General features: G+C 38.2%; 1 protein-coding gene across 2 annotated transcripts; it reads left to right on the top strand.

The window, feature by feature from the left end:
* Window positions 1-161: 161 nt before the first annotated feature.
* Window positions 162-27,957, top strand: LOC111343988 (SLIT-ROBO Rho GTPase-activating protein 1). Of its 2 annotated transcripts, XR_016001412.1 has the most exons (19): window positions 162-407; window positions 6,568-6,754; window positions 7,197-7,353; window positions 11,307-11,369; window positions 11,788-11,901; window positions 15,215-15,343; window positions 15,819-16,040; window positions 17,808-17,900; window positions 19,426-19,593; window positions 20,066-20,144; window positions 20,253-20,283; window positions 20,631-20,739; window positions 22,120-22,180; window positions 22,306-22,383; window positions 22,478-22,612; window positions 23,342-23,447; window positions 24,015-24,241; window positions 24,628-26,742; window positions 27,374-27,957. XR_016001412.1 is itself a non-coding variant. In XM_088760497.1 (18 exons), exons 1-18 carry the CDS (start codon window positions 347-349, stop codon window positions 25,638-25,640), a joined length of 3,033 nt encoding a protein of 1,010 aa, XP_088616623.1. In that variant the 5' UTR covers window positions 162-346; the 3' UTR covers window positions 25,641-27,957. The 2 variants fall into 2 exon arrangements, 1 of the variants encoding a protein (XP_088616623.1); XM_088760497.1 differs by having other exon boundaries at window positions 24,628-27,957.

The raw sequence follows: 27,957 nt of genomic DNA, 5'->3' as shown, positions 1-27,957 counted from the left end.
GTTTCAAATTCTCGACAGTTAATCTGGACTGAAGATATAAAAATAGTTGGTTTCACTCGAGAAAGACGACCAAATATGGGTAAAAGTAGAATATTCTTGGAAAAAAGCCTTTTCGATAAGATAGCCTCGCTTTCAATAGGATGTATTCGCAGAGAGACTGGGTTGACTTTAGTTTCGCTGTTTCCTTCCGGCAATCGTAAATCTCGTATCTGCGCGGATTTTGATCCCAAAACAAAGAGTTTCTTGATTCAAAATCCAGCGAAAGAAGGACGAATTCCTTCCTTGTAAAATTATCTTCACCAGCTATCAAAATGGTTTAGTAGCGTGTTCGTTTTAGCGCGCAAAAATGACGTCCAGTACCAAGAAAGGAAAGTCAGCCGTTCTGGAGTTTGGCACACAAACGAAAGGTTGGTGCTATTTTATCAGGCGTTAGCTTAAAACAACAGATGAAGGGGCGGTAAATTTTATGAACAGTTGATGTAAAACATAATTTTCGAGAGAAAGACCGCGATATTTGCTGAACCGGTTTCCGGAGATGAGTTAATTTTCCTTGCAATGCAACGTCGATCTTGAGCGCAGACCTGTTGACGTGTTGCGAAGAGCTCCAGCCATTGAATTAGCTGAAGAGGGTCGAGTTATTTCATCACGAGTCGACGGACAGCGAATATTGAGCAACTTTCGACTTATTACTTCGATTCTTTAGGGGAGATTATTTAGTATTTTGCCATTCAAACAAAGACTAGTCGCCAAAAGTCTGCGCTTCCAGAACGCTCTTTATTTTAGATTGTACACGTTTAAAACTTAAAGATAAGTGGTCAAAATGCAATCGGCCAAAGTTGTTTGATCAGTGGTTCAAGTTGTGATCTTCCAACAAGCAAACTCCTTCTGTTTGGGTTAATCAATGTATGTGTTTGGCTTCAAGGAAGCCTTTTGGTCCTCATGAATTTACTCCGCTTTATGACTTTTTAAAGAAGTTAATTTGTCCAGTTCATGTCTTAAATTGTAGCGATGTTAAATTTTCTACAACACGTTTGCGAATGAAATTACCATTTTACTTTAGTGAGATGAATGTTTTTCCTCGTGGTCGTAAACAGAAAAGACCTTGGTTTGAATTTGTCAATTTTAACTTGTTTAGAAGCATTAAATATTTAAATCTCTTCAAATCGGAAACAAATGTGTGAAATCAGTGGGAGCTTGTGTTCAAAATCTTGGAGATTCAGATGTTTGTTCTAGTTTTCAAGAGACCGCAGGCATTCACAAATGACCTTATTAAGTGTTCCTTGGACCTCAATCTTTGAAACTCGTTACTCTGAAAATTTGTCTACTTGTTTCGCTTCTTCTCAATTTGTTGCCTATTAAATGCTCTTTCTTAGGGATACAATAATTAGAGTGCTCTTAATTCTACAAGATGTAAGAGTATTTGGATTTCTACAGCCATGCGAACCAGTACAAGCTTATTCCAAGTTTATTGGACACTTTCGAACAACTAAACTCCAGTTATGTAGCAGGTGATGTATTAAACGCGTTCCTGCTTCGCATCTGATGGAATTCACAACCGTTCAGGCGATAAATTTCCTCTTTGAAGCTCATCAAAAATACACAAGTTTGTACTTGGTCACGAAATGCTTGACTGTAGTAAGAAGTGTCTTCGCACCTTCAGCAGCCGTCTTACTGGCCGCATTTTTTTTGTTAAAATATTGCCCTTATAGCCACGTGAGTCGTTTAATCGAATTTGTAATCACATGTTTTTGTTTACGACTTATTATATTTGGTTCTCCGCGATTCTGTTTCTTCCTAAACTTACTTAGTTCATCGATTCCAAATGTTATTTTCTCGAGCTTTATTGTATCAGGTTTAGTTTCAGCTATAATCTTACGTTTGACTAACAGATCAGAAGACACAGTCTTCAAAATGTATCATAATTAGTCCCAAACTGTAAACCGAGACATTTTCTGTTTGATAGAATTATGCTGTGAAAGTACGTTCGTATCACACAATTATGTTCAGTCTCTTTAGTTGTTATTTCCTACCAAAGCAATATTGTTATTTTCATTTGTGAGCGTTGGTGTCCCAATATCCTTTGATTCATTATTTTTGCTAAACATGCTCCAACATGTGCATATATTTATTTAAAAATGCATGTGTTACTGAAATTCAACAACTTCCATCTTTGATTGTGAGAAAAAAATTCTTGAAAGCTCTTAAGGATTACACCACCTTTCATTGTTGTGGAGTCACATCAACCAATCTTCCATCAATTTTGTGTAAAATTGTGTGTTTGTTTTCTATTGTCTTCAACTGAAACCACTTCCTGCCAGACAAAGTTCTTCCTCCATTCTATCAAAAACGTTTTGAAAAAAACAATGTTGGACACTCAGATAATATTCAAACATCATCACTTATATTTTGTTAAATTTACTGGAATATTTCTTGATGTGATAACATAATGTAGTATTATTTTGTATAAGTTATTGCATGTATGTTAGGAAGTTTTCCTTTTTTTTTTCTTACAATCAAAACATAATATGATCTTAAGACTTCCGTCTCATGTAGGATTTGCCTTTGCAAGATATTAAATTTCTGACTCAAGCTGAAACTTGTGGCGGTGGAACACCTTTTTGATTTTCAAGTATTGCAATTTTCTTGAAATTATGATCACCAGTTGGGATGACTTGAATGCTATTAACTTTCAATGTGCTTGTAAAATTTGTATCTGGAAATTGCTTTGACTTAGGATAGCAGCATTGGACTAAATCTCCTTATGAATTATGGCTGGAAGTACGTCTTTAGGTTTAATACTTTATATTTTTATGTGTAACATTTACGATTTTATGTGAAACATTTTCCAAGTGACAGAGTTAGACACATCTGTTAAAATGTGTGAAAGTGACTATAGTTTTCACATGCTTCTCAAATGCTTTTCACATGCCTTTTGCATGCAAAGTTTCACACGCACATTGAATTTTCATGCAAAAATAATAAGTATGAAAACTGTATCAAAATTGTCTAGATATTATTATCACTGGTGTGTTCAGGATTTCATATACAGAGCTACTCTAGATAGTTGATATCTATAATGTAGCAATCCAACCATATTTCAATCATAGTGGTGAGATCTGGGTCACCCTCCAAAAAGGCCACTCTGGCAGGTTACATAAGTTGCAAAATAGGTCTGTTAGACGCATATAATTACATATGAGGAATGATGCTCATGCATCAAAGGTCCTCAGTGCCTTAGGCTAGGAAACTTAGATATTCAACGAGCAAGGTCCAAAGATAAAAAAAATGTCAAAAGTGCATAATGCTATGGCTCCAAGTTGTCTGCTTGATTTATTCTTAAGAATACAACACAATCTTAGAGGTTTCCTAACCTTCTTTCAGTTTTCTTTTTTTTTAGCATGGGGGGGGGGGGGTATTTAAGTGTTTTGATCGTTTTTTATGAATTGTTACACAAATTAATACTTAACAAATTAAAAAAAAATGAAGGAAAAAAAATTATAAAAAAAAGTTCCAGAATGCATGGTACAAAGTAGTTCTACGCAGCTACACTAAAAGATAACTACAATACTACTATAATAGTAATATGTTAAATTATGAGTATCATAATAAGCAAAACCATAGCAAAACTCTTAAACATGATTGGTCATCACTAGCCAGATTTGAGCACTCATAGGACAGTGTATGGGTCATGCTTATAATTGGACAGTGTATGTTAATGACAGTTGTGCCTGCATGTCTTTGTGGAAAGTACACGTCATGTGCTCATGCTATTGTCATGTACTGTACTGAGTTACACTGAGCTGTAACTGTTGTTGTTTTACTTTTTTATGAAAATGTATAGTAACCTATTGACGTCCAGTGCGCCCAAATTGTGGACCCACACCCTTTCTACGCCTTGTGACGTCATCACTTTAAACCCTGGAGCACGACTTTGAGCATGTACTTGAACAGGTTGAAAATATCTTACAAACGATACCAGAATGAGCGCAATTGAGTGAAGGAGATTGGAGAAATAGCCACAAAAACATGTAACTTTGACCTGAAAATCTGCACAAAAATCTTGTTCCATTACCCACCTACCTTTCTGAGCATGTGGTTTGAAAATAATAAGTAGTTTCCTAAAACATCTCTATACTAAAATGAAGCCTACTAAGTATGAGACCCTCCACAGGATTTCCAGCATAATGGTGATAACGCGGGCACGCGTGCGATGACACGCCACACTAAGCGTGATATGTGACATGCATATGCGCATTTATTAACAAGGAAACAAAGAGTGTCACGGTAGCTTTTGTTTTTCACGTCTTAACACGCTCAATCGTTTATTTTCAACAGCGTGTTAAATGACACGCTTTGTAGCGTGTTAAAGTTGTGTGATATGGCACAGTAGCATGGAAAGAGTTGTTAGGCGGCCGAAGAGGCCAGAAAGCCTTTAGTTTTAGAAGTTGCTCCGCACATTGAAAGAATGGTAGCGAAAAAGACAGCTTAAGTAAAAAGTTCTTCTTAGCACAAATGCTTTCACCGTACACTGACTTCAAGCAAAAAGACAGCCTATGTAAAAAGTTCTTCCTAGCCAACTGCTTTCACCATACGCTGACTTCAAGCAAAAAGACGGCTTATGTAAAAAGTTCTTCTTAAGAGAAATAATGCTTTCACCATGCGGACTTCAAGCAGGGCCTAGCAACAGTTTGACGATTCAATGGCCCGCTAAATATTATGTTCGAGCAACAATGTGTTCAAAAAGTGTTTAATAGAGGATTTTGTGTCAAATCAAAGTTTTTCAGAATTTTCAATGTAACGCTGCGCAATTTCTGGCCATGAAGGCAAGTAAGCAACGATCTAAGCATGATGAATTTTACCGCGTGGGCTTTGTACACGTAAGAAATTCGTACGTTTTTCGCTTATAACAGTAATTAAAAAAACTGTTTTGAATAAATCTGTTGTCCCGAAATATTTCTTGGCCATTTTAGTCTTGCTTCCTTATTAATTGATTCCATGGAACTTGAGATCTCTTCACTCGCGGATAAATTTGCGTATTCCCGTTTGAAATGTGATCCACAGGCTCATTTGCACGCATGTGAAAATATTTAGCGATTTTTATCTTTTATCTTGATTTTTGAGAGAAAACGAAATATGCACCTATCGCTTTTTTCGACGAAAATAAGTTCTTTAATTAGTCTTCTTTCACTGGAGCTTGTTTTTGGGAAAAGATGATTTTTAAAAATTTACTGCACATTCTGTTTGCTTTCTTGGTTTCTCCAAAATTTTGACTTTTCGTAGGCACGTGTTACATGTAAGTGTCAATGGGTTAAACTCGATCTTGCTATAAATTTCCGCGTTTTGTGAAAAGAAGAATGGGTTTCATGTGACAAATTGTGATTCATTGGAAGATAACAGATGAAGTTTACAACATGAGTCAGTGATTTGATGATGAAAATAAGTTACGAATGCAGTATCGCAGTGGTCAGTGGTTCGAATCCCGTACAGGCCTGATTTTTTTCAGGTCTGATTTTCGCTATAATTGCATAAATGGCGCTCTGTACTGCGAGGATCGTGCATCATACGTAATGCAGGTTTTGCTTTAATGGAGATAGTATCATTTTTCGCACGTGCAATCTCTTACAGATGTTTTGATCTGACATTGGTATTATTTAACACGCGTGATATTTCGCACAGCAGAGTACAATATGAAACGGCATAACACGGCTTTTGTTTTGGCACCCTTTAACACGCTTCTTTGTTTAACCTGAACATGGTTCATTGTTTATATGGAACAAAAGAAAATTTTAATCAGGAGTGCATTATTACACGCTGCTACTGTGTTAACGAAAATTTCTTTTGTGTACCGTGCTAAAAAAGTGTGCCTGTGTCATCACCATTATGCTGGAAATCCTGTGGAGGGTCACAAATTTCCAGCAAGTGAGGAGAAACTTCAGGAAAGGAGAGGGGAAAAAAGGGCAGGAGAAAGAGAGAAAAGTAAAAGTCGTAAGTGGGGCATTACTTTTCAACCCAAAAATCTCGCAATTTTGCTTTCTGCGCTTGCCCGAGAGTTTCAGGCTGCCATTTTGCATTTGGATTGAAAGGCCGTCAGGTGTACAAGCTGTCAATGGGTTTTTGATAAGTTTGAGCTTTTAAAACCATAACAGTGACCCGAAATCTGCTCGACTAGCTTCAAAACACAGTTTTTCACAAAAGCTGCAGCCATTAATGGGTTAACTGATGTGTAGTTTCTTTCTTGAATTTTGCCATAGTTTTGATTAATTGATAACAGGACCTTCTGTTGTCCAGTTCTGTCTGCAATCATACTCTTTTCAACAGTCGTCCCAGAGGTTTTATAGGGGAATTTTTGTTGGGTTGTCTGTTTCTTAGTAACCAGGCATTTTCAAGTACTTTGTGGCATGTTTTCTGGATGCTTTAGCAGATAAGCCACAACCCTGATGTGGTGTAAAAAGTTTGGAATTTGTGCCAGTGTTTGCAGTATATGTCTAGTTCAGATAGATTTATATAATTATTAATCTGACCTATGGCTCAGGGGTTAACCGAGATGTTTATGTTATCTTTTGACAGAGGTGCGCCAGATTCTTATTGAGCAGCTGAAATGCTTTGATAACAGAACAGAGGGAAAGCTGCTTTTTCTGGCTGATATGCAGGAGTTTTTCCGAAGGCTGTCTGAAATTGAGATGGAATATTCCCGAAACCTAGAAAGGCTTTCAAAGATGTATCTCGACAAACTTCATAGGCATAGAACTCAAAGGTGACAAAGTAATTCAATTTTTACCCAAATGTGAAAGACGAATTGATTTACTGATTTATTCAGTTACAACTGGCACATTGTTTGCGTGAGAAAATCTGGTCTCTTGTGGAAAACTGATGCTAAACTTACAGCCACAACTTTTAGTGAGGCTAATTTGAAAAGGCAAAATTTCCTCATTTAAATTGAGCTTTTTAAGAACTCAAGACTGTTGGTTACTGATTTCCATTAGATTTGGTGGTTTGAAAAAGAATCAGGGTAGCTCTGAAAAGAATTGTTGAAACAAAAAAAAAAAACACTCTCTTTTTTTCTAATTGTCTCTCTCAATGTCTGCATTAATGAAGTCATTAAGTTCACCAAGTCATTGTCCCTGTTCCATTGTGATTGACTAGCAGAGTGAGTGGTGTATTGATCTGCTCATTCATTGTTTAACTTGTGTCGCTAGGAAAGAAAAGGGGACCACCATGGATTTATGGCAGCAAGTCCTTATTGAAACAAAGAACAAATCTAAGATGCATCAGGGTCTCAGTGAAAATGTCTCTAGTAACATTGTTAATAGATTTATGATCATAAGTGACGACTGTCAAAGAATATCCAAGCAGGTAAGAGTTATACTTTAACTTTTAAACTACTAAGAGTGACCAACATCTTATTTCTCCTTACAATACCACTCCTGAATTTCACATCAAGTTCACGAGAATAAACAAAATGATCACCAACCAAGGACATGGAAGCTCTTGATTGTTTAATAAATTCTCCTTATTTATTACACTTTTGGGAAATGTATAGAGAACAGAATGGGGAATGTGTGTATACTGTTGTTAGGTTGTTAGGGAGGCACAGTGGCCTCATGGCTAGTGCGCAAGACTCTGGATCAAGTGGTCCAGGTTTGAGCCCTGGCTATAAGGATGTTGTGATGTGTTCTTATAGGCAAGACGCTCTCACAGTGCCTCTCTTCACCGCAAGTGTTTAAATAGGTACCAGTAAATTTAATACGTATGATGCACGATCCTCGTAGTAGAGAGCGCTATTTATGCAATAGCGAAAATCAGACCTGAAAAAAAAAATCAGGCCTGTAGGGGATTCGAACCACTGACCTCTGTGATACTAGTGCCGCACTCTACCAATTGAGCTAACAAACCAACTGGGAGCAGGCCATTAAGTTGATTGGTAATAAACCCATGATGATAAATCAGATATGATGAATATATGAAGTTCATATATTTTGAACTGCGTTATAGATACGTATGATGCACGATCCTCGCAGTAGAGAGCGTTATTTATGCAATAGTGAAAATCAGACTTGAAAAAAATTAGGCCTGTATGTAAATTTAATGCCGGGGGAACCTTGTGATGGACTTGCATCCCAACCAGGGGGAAATAGAAATACTCCTAGTCGCTTCACATGACTGAAACTAGAGTAAAGTGCCGGCCTGATGGGCCAATTGGCTTGTATGCAGACTTTTTGTTGGGGTGTCAAGGGACAAGGGGTATGTATGCTCTAGACACAAAATACTATTGATCTCAGCTATTGATTAGTTAGTGGTAAAGATTTACCAATGGTTGTGTTTTGAGATTCCAAAGACCCATTTAACCATTCAGAAACTGTATTCAAACATGTCAGACACTCAGTTGTAAAGACCACTATTGGCCTGGCTGCACACACATGACCCTAATGGGCTATTCCACATGAGACATGAAAATTTGACAGATTTTCAAATTCAAAATATGAGAGCCAAACTTATTTTTAATGAAAGCTTATGCATAGTTCTACAAGAATCCAAATCTAAATTGGCAGTAGTGACCACACCCAGGGTGTGTGACGCCATTGTTTTTGAGGGTTTTTATTAACTGAATTTATAAGCCATTTTACTTACCAATATTTAAATTGCTATATCTCAAAGAAATTGATTGCTATGAATCTGATTTTGAGATCTTAACTACTTACTAGGATGGGCCTTTCAATGCCAAAAGAAAAAAATTCTCAAACATTTTATGCCTCAGAGGTACAAAGACATAAAAAGTGTTGCATACGTGACCTTCAGGGTATGATTCAGAGCAACATTTATTTAATTTCTGTGTAGGTTCTCAACTGTTTCAGGTCTTATTTATGCTGCTCTTATGGTTAAGTATTATGATAATTTTGACACCCCAGCTTGCTCAAATTTGTCAACTATTTAAGAGATATCGGGATGCGGACATGACTGTTGCGGACATGACACATTTGTAAAAACCCAGAAAACCTCATAAAATTTTCAAACATGAGAAAATGTGTTGATATTTAATGACACAAATGTTAATTATAGACATATTATAATATATGTAAAGCTATCCCTTTTTTTACAATTTTCCAAAATATAAATGCCCTTTGACGCACAAAATGACCTAGATCATCAAAGCTTTTATATATTATATTGTTATTTATTTCCCAATTTACAGATAAAAGCAATAAAAGCAGCATTTTTACTTCAGTGGCATTACTCTGAACATTATTAGTGGTGAATGAAAAGCTCTTTCCTGAACATCCCCAAAATGTCACGTCCGCAACAAATTTTGGTCACATCCGCAACACAACATTTTTATTTCTTATATATATTATTATTTTGTTATTTATTTCCCAATTTACAGATAATAGCAATAAAAACAGCATTTTTACTTCAGTGGCATTACTCTGATAGTTATTGGTGGTGAATGAAAAGCTCTTTCCTGAACATCCCCAAAATGTCACATCCGCAACAAATTTTGGTCACGTCCGCAACACAACATTTTTGTTAATAAATCCATGGTAACAAGTAATTTCTATAATATCTTTTCAGATTTATGAAGCACAATTACTATTGCATTTAGCTAGTGTATGCAGTTTTTTTTTTAAGGTTTTCAATTCACAGAAAATTTGAACTAACCAAAAGCAATTCAAATTAGTTTAGTCACATCCACAACACACTTTGAATAATTATTTTCTCTGGATCTCTAAGAGATAGTCAAAATGTTTACTAGCAAAATAAAAGGTACTTCATGGGTAATTTTATGACATGACTCATTTCAATTCAAATAGTTTGGATCTGGCTTTAGGAGACATTTAATACTCAAATTTTGCCTCTAAATGTCATGTCCGCAACGTGGAGTTGACCTAATGTAGATTCATAAGAAGGTGCTGTTCAGGCTATTCGAAAAATTATAATCATGATATCATTGTTTGAGCCTTTTTGTGTAACCTCCCAATTGATTGTGTCATCAGATCTCCTATAGGTCAGAGATTTCATTAGTTTCAGAAGTAGGCAAATATTAGGACATAAGTAGGCGAAAGACAGTTCAGCAGAAATCGAGGCAGATTTGTCACCAGTCTTTCTCTTCTGTCCATTGAACTTGGCTGACTCAGCAAACTGATTGTGGTTTTGATTGAATTGTTAAACTCCTTACAAAAATCACCCAACAACCCAAAAGGAGACAAAAAACAAAAAACACCTTTAATGATGACTGCCTTTAGAATACATATTGAATGTTTTCCATAAAACATGCAAAACCTGGGAGGCAGAATGGCCAAAGTTGCCAGCTCCGTTGTGTAGAGTACAGCTGCTAGAATTTGCTAGTTATAGCTGGCTTCTAATGAAATCCCTGTAGGTTGAAAAGTGCAGATCGTAATGTTTTGGTTTCCTTGTTGTTTATGGTGTCAACCATTAATTTCTAATAGTGATGTACATCTAATTTCTCACTAGAGCATCTCCCTTGAATTAAATATAAAGGTCAGGAGAATAAAGGAAAGGGTGGCCAATTCAAAAAGTCCCAGACTGTGAACCAAATTCTCATTGTAAGGGTGTGAAGTGTTAACCCTCCCATGAGTGACCAAGACAGAAATTCTCCTTACAATATCAATACAATATCAAGCAGACAAGTCATGAGAATAAAGAAAAAAGAAAATCAGGGGCTGATCAGTTGGTCCAAAACCAAATTCTCCCAACTAACATCATAAGAATTGTATGACAGACAGTAAGGGGAATTATTAGTGGAGCTCCAGTGCATGCAGTCCACACAGTGTAGCCCCATAATTATACAAAATAGTAGTAGTAACCCATCAAGCTGAAAAAATTTGGACTTATACAGGCGTCCGCACAAGGTGCTACTTTTAGCATGTGCAGTCAACTGTACCTCGGGCACGCTAATGCCACAGCTTTAGTCTTGTCCAGCAGGTGTTTGAGCACAATGTGTGCGTTACACTTGTACATAGCTGAGGAGACTCTGGGTTTGAGGTGAATTTAGAGGATGGTACATTAAGCATGCGCAGTTGATCGAGCTGTGCGGGCTCATCCTCGCAATGGTATCTGAATACGCATGACACGAAGAAGTCACCAGTGAAAATCCATTAATATTAGTAGGTATTTTGTCCATAGCAGAAGCATTAGTTTTGTTGACAAGACATGCAGGAAAAAAATGAAAGCTCTGCTTTTAGGCTTGGCTAAATCTATATATTAATGAGAAAAAGGATAGGACAGGATAACTGTCATGCACAAAATATCTTTAATTTTGTAAGTGCCCTGTCATTTTTTGTGTTTTACAGTGTCGTGAAACAGCTACAACTCTTCAGGAAGAACTTGTCAGATCAGTACAGGAACTTAGCAGGGTGAATAAAAAAAATTGAGTTGTTTTTCTCCATGAAACTTAAATGAATTTAATTTATAGTTAGTTTTCCTATTGTTTATAGTCCTCTATAAAAAAACTCAAAGGTAAATATTATTACAGAATTTAAGAGTGGTACCAACAGGAACTGAAATTTCCCCACTGATCCAAAAGTCCATTGACACTTTTAACCCTACAAGTGACCAGCATCCAATATCTCCATACAGTCATACGACAGAATCATTCATTACAATCATGAGAATAAAGAAAGTGATCCCAAGCTAAGTAGCTCTGATTAATACACAAATTCTCCTTGTCAGTGCCAAAGGAAATCTTTAGAGAAAACTTTTGAGAATTTGGATGTTATCTTAGGAGGTGTATTAAACAGTTAATAACTTTGAAACCTTTTTTTTTTGTTATAGAAAGTCCATCGCTATCATGCAATTGCTTTAGAAAGCAAAACCGCAGAGCAGAAACTTCAGAAGATGGAAGATTCACGAAGAAAGAATGAAAAAATGGCAAAGCAAGTTGAGAAGGTACATTTTATAACTGGAGCATTTTGTAATTGTGCTGAAAAATAGAGAACAAAGATTTATTCTGGCACAGTTAAACCTTGATTATCCTGACCTTGATTATCTGGACTTTCCAGCCTTGTCTAGCTGTTGTCCCATTTTTTTTCATGGATATTGTGAAATAATTAGTCACATTTGAAATCCATACCAACCTTTTTCCATCAAACAAAACACATGCAACAAAACTCCTTTTGAAACTGAATTCATTCTGCTCTCTTTGGAAGGTTGTGTGCTACATGATGTAGATTTCACATATCTTGAAAATAACTTTGACAAATGTCAACAATGATCGATGCACTCTGATTAAGGAATTCAGTTTTTACCTTTTGGCTTGATGGCTATTATTCATATTTTTGATGATTGCAACTAAAGTTTCATTCTTCGGACCATTCAGCCCATTTTATGACTTTAGACAATCAAGGTTTGACTGTAATTTGTTTCAAGCTGATGATACTGGTATAAAAGAGTTACAGTATATGATGATATTTATTGATGATTTAAGCACATACCACTCAGGTAAATTTTTTTTTTTCATGCACCCTGATTGGCCAGCTTGGAAGTGAATGGCAAGCACTATTCACCTCTGAGCAAATTCACTTGGCATCAAGAGTTAAATTTCTGACAATTTTTGGCATGTTGACAGAAATAACTAATTACATGTATTTGGTTTCTGTGTGGTATATATATCTTATTAACCAAGCGTGAGGGCCGTACTGGGAGAATATTGGCCCGAGGTCTTGACAGTACGGACCGAGCGTAGCGAGGTCCGTACGAAAAAGACCGAGGGCCGATATTCTTCCAGTACGGTCCTGAGCAAGCTTGGTTAATAAGAGATTTATTATACGACTGAAGGTCAGAGGGACACAAGTGCGGTATCATTTGGGACCATTCAGGACAGTTCCCGGTCCAATACTGAGAGAATATTGACCGGCAATAGAGCATTTTGATTGGTTAATTTTAGTTAGAACATAGCTAGCAGAGTCGCGCAATCAAATTCATTATACGTGAGCGTGCTCAAAATCCCGATAGTGCACGCTGATAGCGTCAGCAAATCCGACTTCACCAGAAATTTTTTTTCACGCAAGCGGCCATTGCTAGTGCGGGGAAAAATAATACATTTTGCAACAATAATGGATACAAACAGAAACTCGGCCTGCTAGTCCGAAAACGAAGACAATGTTTCGACCTTTTCCCATGGGCTAGAGTTCTTAAATGAGGCAGAAAAAGAGAAAAACAAAGGAAAAGGAGACTCAGCATCAGCGCCGTCACGATTCGCTTCAACTGATATTGTTGTCCGTTTTTCGCGTCGCATTTGATGCACAATTCCACCGGCTATGTTCTAAAACAATTGGTTCATGCTTTCAGCTGTGCACTATCGAGTTATGGAGCACGTGGGAAGTTTGGAGAGCACTCAAGAAGCTAGAGTTGCCCTCGGCTATCGCCTCGGGCAACTCTTACGCTTCTTTCGTGCTCTCCAAACTTCCCGCGTGCTCCATAACTCGATAGTGCACGCTAAAGCATGAACCAATTGTTAATTATTGGCTCTCTTACTGCCCGAGTCGTGTAATAAATCTACTTATTAAGTAATATTAACTTACCTTGGCTTTGCAATTGGTGAATAATTGTGGATCATATCTGAGGATATACCCCAAGTGATATTCACCAATTTTCAAACCTTCCTGATGTCCACTATTAAAATTAAATTCAAAATGATAGAGGTCAGCTATTGTTACAGAAAAAGGAGTATGTTTGTTTGTTCATAAAGCTCTACCAGGGAACCCCAAAATACAGGGGAGCAGGGATGGCACAGTGGTGAGAGCACCCACCTCTCACCGCTGTTGCCGGCCTGGGCTCAATTCCCAGACCTAGTGTCACATGTGGGTTGAGTTTGTTGTTGGTTCTTTTCCTTGCTCCAAGGGTTTTTCTCTGAGTCCTCCAGTTTTTTCCCTCGGCAAAAACCAATGTTCCAAACCTAATTCCAATTAATTTTTGATCTGGAAGCAGTGGACAAGAAGAGCCACCCAGTGGAATGGCCACTGCTACATTATTTATTTGTAGATTAAATACATGTAAACATCCCTCACAGTAAACATTAAGCTGTTTGGATATATCAACAAAGTTGAAGTGGTAAATTTGCCACTTTAATGATTACAAAAGCTGATGTTTCGAGCGTTAGCCTTTCGCTCCGACGAAGGGCTAACGCTTGAAAGGTCAGCTTTTGTAATCGTTATGGTGGCCAATTTACCATTTCAACTTTGTTGATGTATCCAAATTATTTCGTTACCCCCACCGACGCAGCCCCAAACAGTTTCTTTCTAAACTATCAGCCTTTATTCATTAAGCTGTTTGGTTGAATTTCTTTTTCGCACAAAACAAAAATATTGGAAGGATGATACACGATATCCTCCATTTTAAAAAGCTTGAAGCTTAAATGTTTACCTGGAGCTTCTCTTTTGGAAAACTGTATTTATCTTCAGTTGATACAGATAAATTGTCTTTGGACAAATATCAGTACATATTTTTTGTGCCAAATGAATGCTATCGTTTATTTGCATTGTTGATACATACATACATACATACATACATACATACATGCATGCATGTGTGTATGCATACATACATACATATATAGGTTAATTGACCACTCCCCATAGAGGCTTTTCAGGGCAACACCCACCCAACCCTCCCAGGGGAGGACATCAACCACACAGTAATCTCATGCATGGGAAATTAATGTCTCCTACCCCTAACCCTGCAGGAAATGGGGCCTACGGTTTATTCGTTGTTATCCAAGAAGACTAGAATATCTATCCATTTCTTGATTATAGAAAGGTAGCAAATTCTCCTCACTTATTTTAAGAGCATGAGTATTGGTCCAGCCGGGGCTCAAACCCTTGACCTCCCGCACAACACAAATCCAGTGCTTGACCAATTGAGCTAACCAGGAGGCAGTTGATGATGATGATGATTGCTTAAAAACTGAAGAAATCAGTCTCATGTGATAGACAATTATACTGTACACTGGTGAATGTAGAATTAACCCTTAAACTCCCAGAGGTGATCAACATGAAACCAATCTCCCAGTATTATCTTCACATTACCCAGTTAACAGGTAATAAGAACTCTCAAACTCATCAGGTAGAAGTTGTTATCTTGATCTAACATCAAATTCTCACAAGACTAATTTACAACGAAATGTGGAGCAGCTTAAGGGGAGAAATAAGAATCAGATCTTGGGAGTTTTAGGGTTAATGTGTTGTTTACTGGTCTTTCATAGCATCAGCAAAAGTCTACTGAATGCAAAAAGAGGTGTGTCAAAGCTAAGAATGAATATGTCTTATCTCTGGAGTCAACAAACCGCTTCCTGGAGAATTATTACAATGGATTTCTCAAGACATTGGTCGATGTGAGTATAGGGTTTTTCTTTTTATTAGAACGGATGAATATTGATTGATTTGTTTTGATGTTGTCATGTAACGAAGAGAGTGTAAATATGACAGCGGACTTTTTTTGATAGATGAATTTTTGACGGCAAGAGTCTCATTTTTGATTAAGATTTTCGTGAAAAATTACCATAAAATTCCTCCAGGAGAGAAGAACTGTCTAAATTTGCCTCACTCCCAACTTGAGACGTAAGCTCAGTTAGTTGTAGTGTTTAAGTATAGTATTTGGGAGGGGGTAAGTTTTCAAAGAAACTGTGGTGCTGCATTGATGGGGAAGTATAACAAAATAATTGTATTCTATCAACTGAGTTGATAATAAATTAATACTAAGAAACTTGTTGTAGCGAGGAATGGGAGGAGAATTAGCTATCAGATCTTGGGAGTTAAAGAGTTAAACTAGTAACAAGTATAATAGTGTGTTTTTTGTTTTCTAATCAGACTTTTGACTACAATTACCATGATTCTTTTACACGAGGAATTGAAGCGTATGTCACTGCAGAGGCATATGCAGCTGGCTCCATCATCCAGTCAGTGGATGGTGTGCGAGAAGCTAAGCTTTCTGTTGAAGCTACTAAAGACAAACAACTCTTCTTTGATGACAATGCAGGAACATTAGTTTTACCATTCACATTTGCTTTCTTACCTTATAATGATGAAGAGGTTGGTGTCTGTTCTTGATCTGAGTTTTAGAACTCTTAAACTGTTCTTTAGATAATGCTAGCTGCTTGTTCTTTACAGGGCTTGAAATTGTGCCTGTATTAGGTGCATTTGCGAATAAAGATTTCACTTTTGTGACTAAAATTTCTTCATTGGCAGCGATTTTGTGACAGTTTTATGGCCTAGCTTATAAATAAATTATATTAAACAGCCTTGTGTCTTACTTATTACAGGTTGCTGTAGTTTTATCCAAAAAATCTTGCAAAATTCAAGTTAAATGTTGTGTGACTTTTCTCATTGATTTCTTGCTGAGAAACGTATTGTGGGGGCACTTTTTCAGAAACTACACCATTTAACGCTCATGAAATTTCTAGGTTTTGAACTTACAACTAAATTTTAGGAATTATGCGCAAATTCCAATCGAGAATTTTTTGTAATTTCAAGCCCTGTTTTAAGAAAAAAAGTGGTGGTAGTCTAATAGTAGTACATGAATCTTCTAAATGGTCTGCATCAACTTTGGGGCAATGACATGGTTTGTTTCTAAAATTACACTTTGTCTCTTTTCTCTTGGGGATTAAATTTCTAAGAGGATGAAAACCCATTTTTCCACTTTACAGAAAGTGTTTTTATCCTGTTTTTGTAGAGGTCATGTGTTTGGTAGTGGTCTTACTAGTAAGCTTTGCTCAAATAACCTTTAACTTCCCTTTATTATATGGCTGTGTCTTACAAGGACTGGGAACTACCGAATTCACAGATTTGACTGGCTGAAATCAATATTGAAAGCGGTCTATATTTTCCTATCTGGACCGGTATTTAGACCGGTCTAGAAAAAAAAGGTACAAAGAATATAAAAAATTGGCATATTAGACACAGCCATATAATAAACATCTTATTAACCGAGCTAGGTCGGTCTGCATGGGAGAATCTTGACCTCGGTTGCTGGTACAGACCTCACTGCGTTCGGTCTGTACTGGCGACCTTGGTAAAGATTCTCCCATATACAGACCTCCTGCTCGGTTAACAAGAACTAAGTAATTATCATCTAATCATTCCTATTTCCTTGGTCTCCCATATTACCTTTACTTGTTTCCCCTTCCTCCTGTTGTTCTCTTTCATCCTGTCCCCCTTCTTTGTATTTCTTCTCCACTCTACTCTCCCTTTTCACCTTCCTCTCATTTCTCCTTATTTTTTGTTCCCCATCTCTTCTTTCTCTCATTTCTTAATTTTTTAATTCATATTTCGCATTTTCCACCTTATTTCTTCTTTTGTTTCAAAGAGGATGAAAATTTACTAACTGCTGATAGACTGAGAAAAACGGTGTTTCTCATTAAATAAATTTGATAGTTACCTTGTGCAACAACCCTTGAAATTGTTTGCGATAAAGAAAATTTTCCTCTTTATGTTAAAAACAAGCATAGTTGCATGAGGTGGAGTGGAATTTGTGTTTTCAGAAGTTGCAGAAATTGTCCTTGTTGCTGCGTGACTCAAGCATTTTCTGCAATTTCTGAAAACAATCGTGATATTAATCTTTGATATTTCTTAGCCCCATGCAATTACCAGTACATATTACGAGAAGGGCTTTTGTCTGCCACACCAAATTCTCTGAGATAAAATTGCACAAAATGAATTATAACATAACCAAAGTAAAGCACGCGCTCTGATTGGTCAAAGGCCAGCTGGTGAGGAGTGGTATCTAGATCTTGTCAGTGCAGTGTTAAATTTGTTGAAGTTTCTATGTAATATTTGCATTTATAATGTTTTATTCAACAGCTTTATCAGGTGTCACCTCAACAAATTGATGTAATAGAGCATCACTACAGGGTGTTTGAGAGACTACAGAAAGCAAAAGCAGAAACAGAGGAGGTCTGTTTATTGATGATATACCCAGTTCCAATCATTTCTTAAGAAAACTTCCAAAACAAAAACGAAAAGGAAAGTAGCCAAATAGGAATTACCCTGCATATGAAGAACCTTCCCATGGTTTTGATTGTTCCATCAAAATGCAAAATTAACCCTCCATTTACTAAATCATTTCTTAAGAAACCTTCTAAAACAAAAACGAAAAGGAAAGTAGCCAAATAGGAATTACCCTGCATATGAAGAACCTTTACATGGTTTTGATTGTTCCATCAAAATGCAAAATTAACCCTCCATTTACTCGCCATTTACTCATATCATGGAGTGATTAAGACAGAATTTCTCCCTACATTATAATTACAATATCAAGCAGACGTCGACATGTAATGAGAATAAAGAAGAGTGTCAATTAGGGGATTATGTGTTGATCCCAAACTAAAATAGTTCTCCAAACTAATATGATAGGAATTGTCTGTTAATAGCGAGGAGTATTACTTATGATTGAAGTTGATTGATATATGAGCATCTTTTTTCCAATCTTTTATTCTCTTAATCAACAGTTTCATAAGGAATGCAGAGTTAATGCCTTCTTTTCAAAAAATTATTTTCATTATATCAGATTCCCATTTGGCTTTTGTTAGAAGAGTCTTTCCTTGTTATTTTTTGTCTTCTTATTTTCCTTCTTCATATTCTTTGTCATCCTCTTTTAACAATGCCAGTAACATGTTGAGGTGTTTTGGTCAAAAAATGATTTCTTTTAACCTTGTGGCCCATGAGAGTCTCAGACCAGCATCTAATTTCTCCTTACGATATCACCCCTGAATCACCCAGTAAGGTCAGGAAAATAAAGAAATTGGTCATCAACTGAAGAAGCTCTTGATTGTGAAATAAATTCTTCTTGTCAGCGCATTAGGAAATGTATAAAGAACAGTATGGAGAATATGCTGTTAGCATGTAAAGGGTTAAGATGAGTGATTTGATTTGGTTTTTTTAGAGATGCAATTGGCTTTTCCTAAACCATGAGAGGGAAAAAAGAAGTCATGCGGCCAAATCAAACCCTGGACCTCCAAGTGTTTTATTACCGAGCAACAGAGAGTTCCATTGTGGTCTAGGGCAGTAGTAGGTTCATTTGCGATGGGCATCCTGCTCACTGCTAGAATTAGGAATGTTGAAAGCCCCACATAAATGAATGAAGTAGTAAGGGTAGTAAAGAATCTTTTAACCCTCTCCACCGTAAGATCAGTATGCGTATTCTCTATACTGTTCTCTATACATTTCTCTAGGTGCTGACAAGGAGAATTTGTTTAATAATCAAAAGCTTCTTGAATTAATGATCATTTCCGTTATTCTTGTGGGCTTAATGTGTGATTTGGGGCGTATATTGTAAGTAGAAATTAGATGCTGTTCATTCGTAGGGGTCAAAGAATTAAGTCGACGTGATAGTTTCCTTACAAAGCCAATTGTTTCCACGAATTTTGCATTCAACAACGAACGTTTGTTGTTTTTGGTTTTATTTTTTCATTGTGTTTAGATTGGAAAGTCAGCAGAGGCCACTTCAGATGCACTCTGTGAGATGCATCGGCAGTGGGACAATGAAATGATGAAACTGGCCAATGGAGAAGTGGAACCTGCTGCTGGAACAGCCAGCTGTCAATCAATCAAGAACAGCAGTGAAGATTTAGAATTGTATTATATTACGGTACGGTCTCATTTCAGTAACTCTCAGAAGTGATTCACATGGAACTTCTCCCCTTAATATCCATATGTTGTTCAGCAAACAGGTCAGGAGAATACCGAAAGTCATCAGGTAGAAGTTATTAGGTTGATTTAACACCAAATTTTCGTCCCTAATTTACAAGGAAATCTGTAGCAGCTGGAGGGGAGAACGAACAAACAGATCTTGCGAGTCCAAAGGTTAACCTGTCCTTAGTTGTGTTGGCGTTGTTGATTCTCCTCAGTCAGGTTCAATTATATTGCTCCAAAGTGTTCTGATTTCACATGTATATCGCTTGAGAGCTCAAGGAGTGAAATACAAATTATTGTCCTCGTTTTTAAGTCAGTGGGAGGGGAAGGGGGTGGGGAGGGGGAAGGGGAGGGGGAGGGGAAAGGGGGAGGGGGAGAGTGACAAAATTTAAAGGAAGTTTTGTGATGTTTTTTTTTTTCTCTTCCAGAAAATGCGAGAGCTCATTCTTACTAGTAGTTTAAAAGTCCGAGTGGAAGCTGAAAACGATATGCTGACCAAGACACTGGGTTAGTAGTAATTCGTACTTCGGGTTCCCTTTTTTTTCCTTCATCTCCCTTCCCCCCTTTCTTTCCACTGACTTACAAACACTTGCTATCTCCTTTTACGCTTCGCAGGTGAAGTCACAGCTGACATTGTTGGAGCCAGGTATTAAAAATGAATTTCCATACTTATTTGCGACTGAATTTGCAGCTGAAGGAGTCAATTTAAAGGAATCTGCGAAGCTTTTTTGGCTCTCCGTCTTATACGACAACAACAAAGATCGAAGCCGTGTGAATCAACGTGACCCTTGAGTGACCTAGTTCTGGCTCGGCCAATCCCAGCGGTCATTGTGACCCCAGTATTAGCAACGTCGCATAATCGTAAAAGATTATGCGACGTTGATGATGACAGCTTTTGCTCCATAATTTTTCCTTTTCTCATCTCGTATTGTACATGTATGAAGTGTTGATATTGTAAAAATAATTTCAATTTACATCAACTTTTTTTTCAAGGCTGAAGAGACCAGCGCTAGATATGTCCTCCAAAGAAGCTTCAGCGATCCTAGACTCTGTACACAAGAAGACCAAAGTGTTTGGATGTAATCTAGAAAATTATGTGAAAGTAAGTATACATACGGTATATATACGGTATATCAGATCGTATCATGCAGTTCTTATCGTCTCGTTGCACAAAAATATCCGCACTTGCAATTGTTTAAGTCGTGATGGTGGTTTTTCTTGTTACTAGAATCTTTTAGTGGACCTTCTGCTTTCTATTGTGCCTTAAATTCTTTTGAAAATTTGAGTGACATTTCCCCTAGTTAGGTATCGGAGATTAACCCAGAAATCCCTGAGGGCCGATTTTTTTTAACAAAGTGTAGCCGTTGTTGAACAAAACCGCGTTTTAAGCCTTTTTCGAATTAGACGAACCTTTTATTTAAATATTTAACAAATGGTAGACACCACAGCGTACACTAGTGAGTTATGGATGCACGCGGGAGGTTGCTAAGCACGAAAGAAGCTTAAGAGTCGCACCAGGCGATAGCCGAGAGCGACTCTAGCTTCTTGAGTGCTTAGTACATCCCCCGTGTGCATCCATAACTCAATAGTGTACGCTGTGGTGTTTACCATTTGTTTTATAACATAACATTGATACATTGTGGCAAAAGAGTTTTCTTTAATTAACAAATCTTGCATGACTAGAAAAACAAGCGCGCGCGTAAAGCGCCGTCTACACGAGCAACTTTTATTTGGCAATTTTTAAGTGGCAATTTTTATTTGCCCGTGTAGATAATGAAAAATGACCAATTTTTATGTGACAACTACATTTGCTGAAAAGCTGGCGTGTTAGTTTTTAAGTGGCAAATAAAAATTGCCACATAAAAAAAAATTGTCCGTCTAGACGAGACGCCATATAAAATGTGACAAACACACCTAAAGCTGCAACAAGTCTGGCACGTTCACTGACTTTCGCCATCTTGCTTTTTTCCTTTCCATGAGCATCTCCGCTGTGCGAATTTATTACTGACGCAAATTAACAACAAATGTTTGTCGAGCCATCTACATGGGTAAATAAAAATTGCTACATACAGGTGCCCCATAAAAATTGCTCGTGTAGACGGGGCTTAAAACTAGTCCTTGCATTTGCTCACGTCAGCAGCGTACACCCATGGGCAAATGGTGGACGCTGGATTGACCAATCAGAGCGCGCGCTTTACTTTGGTTATGTTATAATAGTTTTTGTGAACAGTGTCAAGGATATTTATTTAATTAAATCAAACCTCTTAGAGAATCTCTGAGGCCCACTGCCGGCGTAAAACAGCAGTTTGGGTTAGATCTCGTGTAACTAACCGATGCTGAGTGACTGACTTTTAATTTCTCCATATAACATCATCCCTCAGTCTAACTTAAAGGTCACGAGAATAAAAGATTTGATCATCAACTTAAGAAGCTCTTAATTGTAGGTCAAATAGATTTTTCCAAATTTGCTTTATTTTTTCAGATTACGGGAAGAGAAATTCCCGAGGTCGTAGAAAGTTGTGTCAAATTTATCAAAAAGTTTGGTGAGTACTTGCGATTAGAAAAATCCTACATTAATTTTTAGTTGATATCTCAATATATCTGCATGTTGCCCTGGGAAGTATGCTGTCATAACATAACATTATCGTCTATTTTTTTGTATTCGTAGGGCTGGAACATCAAGGAATATTTCGGTTATCCGGATCTACAACGGAAATAAACGACATGAAACAACTTTTTGAAAATGGTAAATGTTTTGAAAATTAGCGAACGTTTAGTTTCTCTACGCATACATCGCTTTGTAGTTTATATCATGTTTGCGATACTTTGCTTTTTTGTAGGTCGTGATCCGCTAGCAGGGCTGAATCATTGGAAAGATATCAACGCCGTGGCTGGTTTACTACGGGTTTACTTCAGGGAACTTGAAGATCCTTTGTTTCCTAGTTCACATTATCAAGAATTCATCAAAGCTAGCTGTAAGTATTTCGTCATGTTGTCCAATGAAGGTGTTTTCTCTATTCTTAATAATAATGTAGTCTCCTGCTGGTTTTTTAACCGTGGATAGTGGGTGAGAGAAAAACAGTAGATGCTGGTGTTATTAAGAGAGGGATTTTGTACAACAACCAGTAATGAGCGCGGGAAATTCAATTGTGCAATAAAGCAATTCTGCGTGAAGAGCGGGAAATCTCATAACTTTTTCAAGAGCGGGAAATAAGAAACCGCCGCTCATGTCAGGCGCGGGAAAGGCTAACCCTTTGAAAAGAGCGCGAAATTATGAAACACTGAACTCGTGTCCAGGGCGTGAGATATGAAACCGTCCCCGGCCAACAGTACGAAATTATACGATCAATGCCAAGGGCGGAATAATGTGTAACTTGTACCTAGGATGGAAAATTATGTTACCTTCGTCAAGATCGGGAAATATGAAACCGCTACGGACATTGGGTAATCTTGCGATTAGTGTTAAGGGCGGGAAAGCCTGTCACCGGTTCGGAGGATGGCAAATAGTTTTAGGCCCAGACAAAGGGCGGAAAATGTGCAATGTTACCCGAGTTGATCGTGTTTAGTCCACCGAGGCCAGATGATTTTGCTTAGAATATTGGATTTATGTTATTGTGAAAAATTAGTGTGAAAAATCTGAATTTTGTACTTCAAAGATGTGTTCGTTCATTGATTATGGTGTACCATTCTTTCTTTATTTGTAGTGTCAGCTTCAGTAGAAGATGGTATTAAAGAAATTGTGACTGCACTCAATTCGCTTCCTGAGTCAGTGGTTCGAGTGATGGAGTACCTGTTTTCTTTCCTTAGTTTGTAAGTGTTATAGGTCAAGCTTTGTTTAAAGCACAGTGAGTGGGCAGTTTTCATCGGATCGAGGATGTTACTTTATAATTCAAACGGGAGAAAGAATACTTCACTCCCATAAACCCAAACTCTTTATTAAACAACTTGTCCTAAGTTATTTTAACTGAAAAGAAACTTCAATTGGCAATACAACAGTACTGACACGAACTCACTTTTGCCTCCTAATCTCCTCGAATTGCACAATCTTTCAAGTATACTACAGTAGTTCTCTATCGGTATAGCTTTCCAGACTGTCGGTTTCTGCCAATAACAGCAACTGTTATTCTAACAGCATGCCGGAAGCCTACGACACAACAATTTCTGGTAGAATTACATCATAATTGCGTTACCCAATAAAATGTTTTAGACGGTTCCATGGTATGGCATCAAAAAGTTCGAGTATTCACACCGCCGTGACAACGCATTTTACAAATTTCCAGAAACTACTACACTACAATCACTGTCCACAACATGGAATACCTATGGAAAATTTAATATAAATTTTTTATGCTTAACGTTATAAATATCTCTCGGCAGAGTTTCAGAGCATAGTGATTCCAACAAGATGGACGCCCATAATCTTGCAGTAGTGTTCGGTCCAACGCTGTTACGAATTCCGTCTGAACAGGACATGATAGCATATCAGAGTCAAGTGAATGGTATGATCGAGCTATTCATTAAACATTGCGATGAGATTTTCCCTGGCTCTGGAGAACCACTACCAGCGCCTTTATCTGAGACAGAGGAGAGCGAGAGCGAGGAAGGTGAGTGATCCGAATGGAAATTCTTCTTACAATTTTCATGGAGTCTCAGGGAGAAAGATAATGAGAATTATGTCAAGTATCAGTCATGGAGGGGTGGGGGGTGTTGTTTGAATGTTTAAGAAGTAGCTTTGAGACGTTTTGAAAAATCTCTATTTGGATTAAATACAATGTTGTAAATTTCTCAGAGTCAACGCATCCATAAGAACACAAACTCGCAGTCATCTCTCTTACTCTCTTTAGATCTCAGGTGCACGAAATAAACTCTGCAACTCGCCCACGCGATAATCAAAAACGCCATTTAACAGCGAGCTGAGCGCGCGTGCTTGTCATACCGGTTCGTTGTCTTTTTCTCAACAGTCAGGTTTTTTTTTTTTTTTTTTTTGTAGATCCGGAACCAAGGGAAGCCGAGGCGCTATATGACTACTCAGCTCGGTCCTCCAAGGAACTGTCCTTTAAAAAAGGCGACATTATTCAGGTGTTCAAAAGATTTACCCCGGAATGGTGGGACGGGACAATTAATGGAACCGAAGGCTTTGTGCCAGACAGGTACATACGTATGTTGACAGACGACGAGGTCGATAATACAAAGGATGGCGAAGGGAGTGTCTCGATCTCCGGTGAGTTGTCACCTTCTCCCAAGATTTCATCCAGTGGAATAGACAGGCCTAAGGACTTCAATCTGCCTCCTAGGATCCCCAAGAGAGAGGGCTCGCTGCGAGGAAGAGATAGTTTACCCTCTCCCACATCGGATCATGTGAGCCCCGCAGCAGCAAGTCCTATCACAGTAAGTCCTATAGGGGTGAGTTCTCAGGGGCCATCTCCAGGATCATCTTCGTTTAAGAAGACTTCTGCGCCAGCAATCTCATCGGAAGATATCGTGAAACGGCAGCTTACGCTGCTTCGCAAGGCACCCAGAGAAGAGGGCGACACCTCTGTGGATAAGACATCTGATAAAGAACAGGGATTCGTGATACCAAGGCTTCGGAGCATCTCGCCTACCAGAAAATCCCAGTCGCCTGGCCAGGAGAAGGCCGAAGACGTCGATGAGAAGGAAGAGCCCAAGGAGAAAGACGGGAAAGGGGGTGGGGGAGGAGAAGCTTCCAAGGAAGAACACCGGAAGTCCGTAGAAGGCGTTGGGCAGCCGCGAGAGGAAGCTAGCATCCCGGCGAATCACACTCCCCTGGCGAGTCCTCAGACAACGCCAGCACCGAAAATTCCCCCAGCGGTACGTCCTAAACCCAAAGGAAATCGCAACCCACAGCCCCCCTTCCGTAAAAATTCTGATGACCTGTTAGCATCACTGCAGGCAGCTCAAGTCGTACGGAGTCATCGAGCTAGTGGAGGTCCTGATGACACCAGGAAGAGCAGAGGGTCCATAGGGGACGACACTGCTTTTTGATGGTGTTTTGAGGGGGTAAGGGAAAGGGAGAGCTTGAGGGTGTTTTGAGGGGGGTAGGGGAAAGGGAGAGCTAGAGAGGGTGGGTGGGTGTGGGGGAAAGGTCTGGTTGGAGGGAGAAGAGATCACTACCTACTTCTTTTCTTGTAAGATATTAACCAGTCAAAAGGGTTAGTTTTTATCTAATTGCGACAAAGCGGTGGGGGAATTTAGGTAGAAATACCGATTTTTCAAAATTGCGTTAGAGTAAGATTGATCAACACGTGTTATCAATCAGGAAGGGGTGGGTGAACTGTTGGGCCAAATTTACTCAGTCAGGGTGGGTTAGGATATCACAAGAAGGCCTGGGGAGGAGTGGGGTGGGTCGTATTAGATTTGTTAGGGGGGGGTATTCTTTTATATAATCTTGCCATTAAGTTTCTAATGTGTCGGGGAGGACTCTGAATCCAAAACAAATACTTTTCCAAGAAAAATAAGAACCCAAAGTTGAATTGTAATGGTGATGTAAATATGTATTTTTAGGAGACAAAGGTGTCGTTTCTGACTCGGAAAGGTTCATTGTAATTGTGCTAAAGTTTGATTTAATACGTAATCGTTTATCCTTATTTATGATTTTGTTTTGTTTCTCTTAAGGTGCAAGTGAAAAAAAAAAAAACTTGTCATTCCTCCTTCCCATTGATGACTAATTGTAGAGATAGGAATAGAGGTAAAAATTGGGTCTTTTTAGAAAAGGTGAATTTTGCTTTTGATCGAGACGAAATCATTTTAAACCCATTTTCTTCATTTACGTGTAATAGATGGTAAAGTTCGTCTGTTCGGTTTTCTTTGTTTCTTGCCTGTGCAGAATTTAGAGGTTGTTGAAAGATCTCTCTTTAAAATGACTTTTGCGGGTTTGTCCTGCACTGATTTTAACTTCTTATTCCTTGATGACGTTAAAGATTTAAGTATTAAGCAGGAAATCAAAGAGTAATTTTTAATTGAGCGTCGAAAGTAATCCGGGTTTTCTTTGAATTTGCTCAACTTCGGTATTTGAAAATTGGTTTGGGGAAAGTCGCGACATGCTCTAAGCCAATCAGATGCCAAACGGAAGCCACTCACGACTTAGGCCCTGTTTACATGGGAAGAGGGTGCCCCTAGGGGATAGGGTTACCCTACTTGGTAGGGTTGAAGATACCGAGCGTTTACATGGTAATTTGAAACCCTAGGGGCGAGGGCTGACACTATAGCCAGGTCACCCAGCAAGGAAAACAACCAAAATGACGGCGGGAGATAAATTTTTGGCGGTTAATTCGATTCTTACGGCACTCGCTTCTTTAGTTCCTTCTTTTCAACTTTGTGCTTTGTTGTTGATATCTCTAATGGCTGAAAGACAGCGTTTACAACTGGCTAGCCAGCACATTTCAGCCCAATATAACATTTCACCTGTTTTGTAGCTAACACTAGCTGTGGATGCTGTTCCACTGTCCGCCATTTTGTTTCGCTGAGATGCCTGCGCTGTGTGTCAGCGGTATGACTGGACATAGCTCTACCCCAAGGGATAGCCCTAGGTTTTGCGTTTACATGGGCTAAGGGCGGCAAAACTCGTCCCTACACAGTAGGGTCACCCTACCTTTCAGGTAAGGTAACCCTACCCCTAGAGTCATCCTACCTCACATGTAAACACGCAGTATAATTACAATAGAGAAGGGTCACCCTGCTATGTAGGGGCACCCTCACTCATGTAAACAGGCCCTTAGTCGCGCGGGCTTTTGGTTGTTTGCCTGATTATACTTGGAGTCCTCATTGGCTAATGACAATGCAATCCTTTGTCATGATTGGCTACTTTGATTGCTTTGGTTTTTACGGCTTTCAATTGAAAACTGCTCTACTTCTCGATAATAGCCTGAATTTATCAGAAACAATAAGAATGATTCACAATTATCCAATCAGAACACACTTAGTGCTCTTTCATGCGTGATCTGTTTTCGATTCATCCGAAGAGTCAAATTTTTCTCTATAATAAAGAAACTTACTTAGAATGTGGATGTTTTCCCCACACTTGTGGTACTGCTTCTGTTCATGACATTGGCCACGTTTACTCCGTTGAAATATTAGTTATAATTTCGTTCTCGGGATCATTCAAATTTCAGTGATAAGCAAATTTGATTATTTCTCGCGTAGTTAGAAGAAAACCATTTTAGTAATTGACAAATGGTGTTGAATAATGTATTGTAGGAACTGAGACAAAAAAAGAAACATTGGAGAAATATTTTGATGTATGTAAGAATATTAGATAAGTTATGAAACAATGAAGTAATAAAAAAACTTTTTTTTTTTTTTT

Source organism: Stylophora pistillata, chromosome 5 (assembly GCF_964205215.1).
Source record: "Stylophora pistillata chromosome 5, jaStyPist1.2, whole genome shotgun sequence".
NCBI lineage: Eukaryota > Metazoa > Cnidaria > Anthozoa > Scleractinia > Pocilloporidae > Stylophora > Stylophora pistillata.
This window is presented reverse-complemented; position numbering and strand designations above follow the sequence as displayed.

Bases quoted from the DNA above. Each gene is read 5' to 3' on its own strand.
- LOC111343988 (XM_088760497.1), top strand. From the start codon at position 347: ATGACGTCCAGTACCAAGAAAGGAAAGTCAGCCGTTCTGGAGTTTGGC. The intron at 6,755-7,196 runs GTGACAAAGTAA...TTGTGTCGCTAG, and splicing joins CATAGGCATAGAACTCAAAG to GAAAGAAAAGGGGACCACCA. The intron at 22,613-23,341 runs GTAAGTATTTCG...CTTTATTTGTAG, and splicing joins AGAATTCATCAAAGCTAGCT to TGTCAGCTTCAGTAGAAGAT.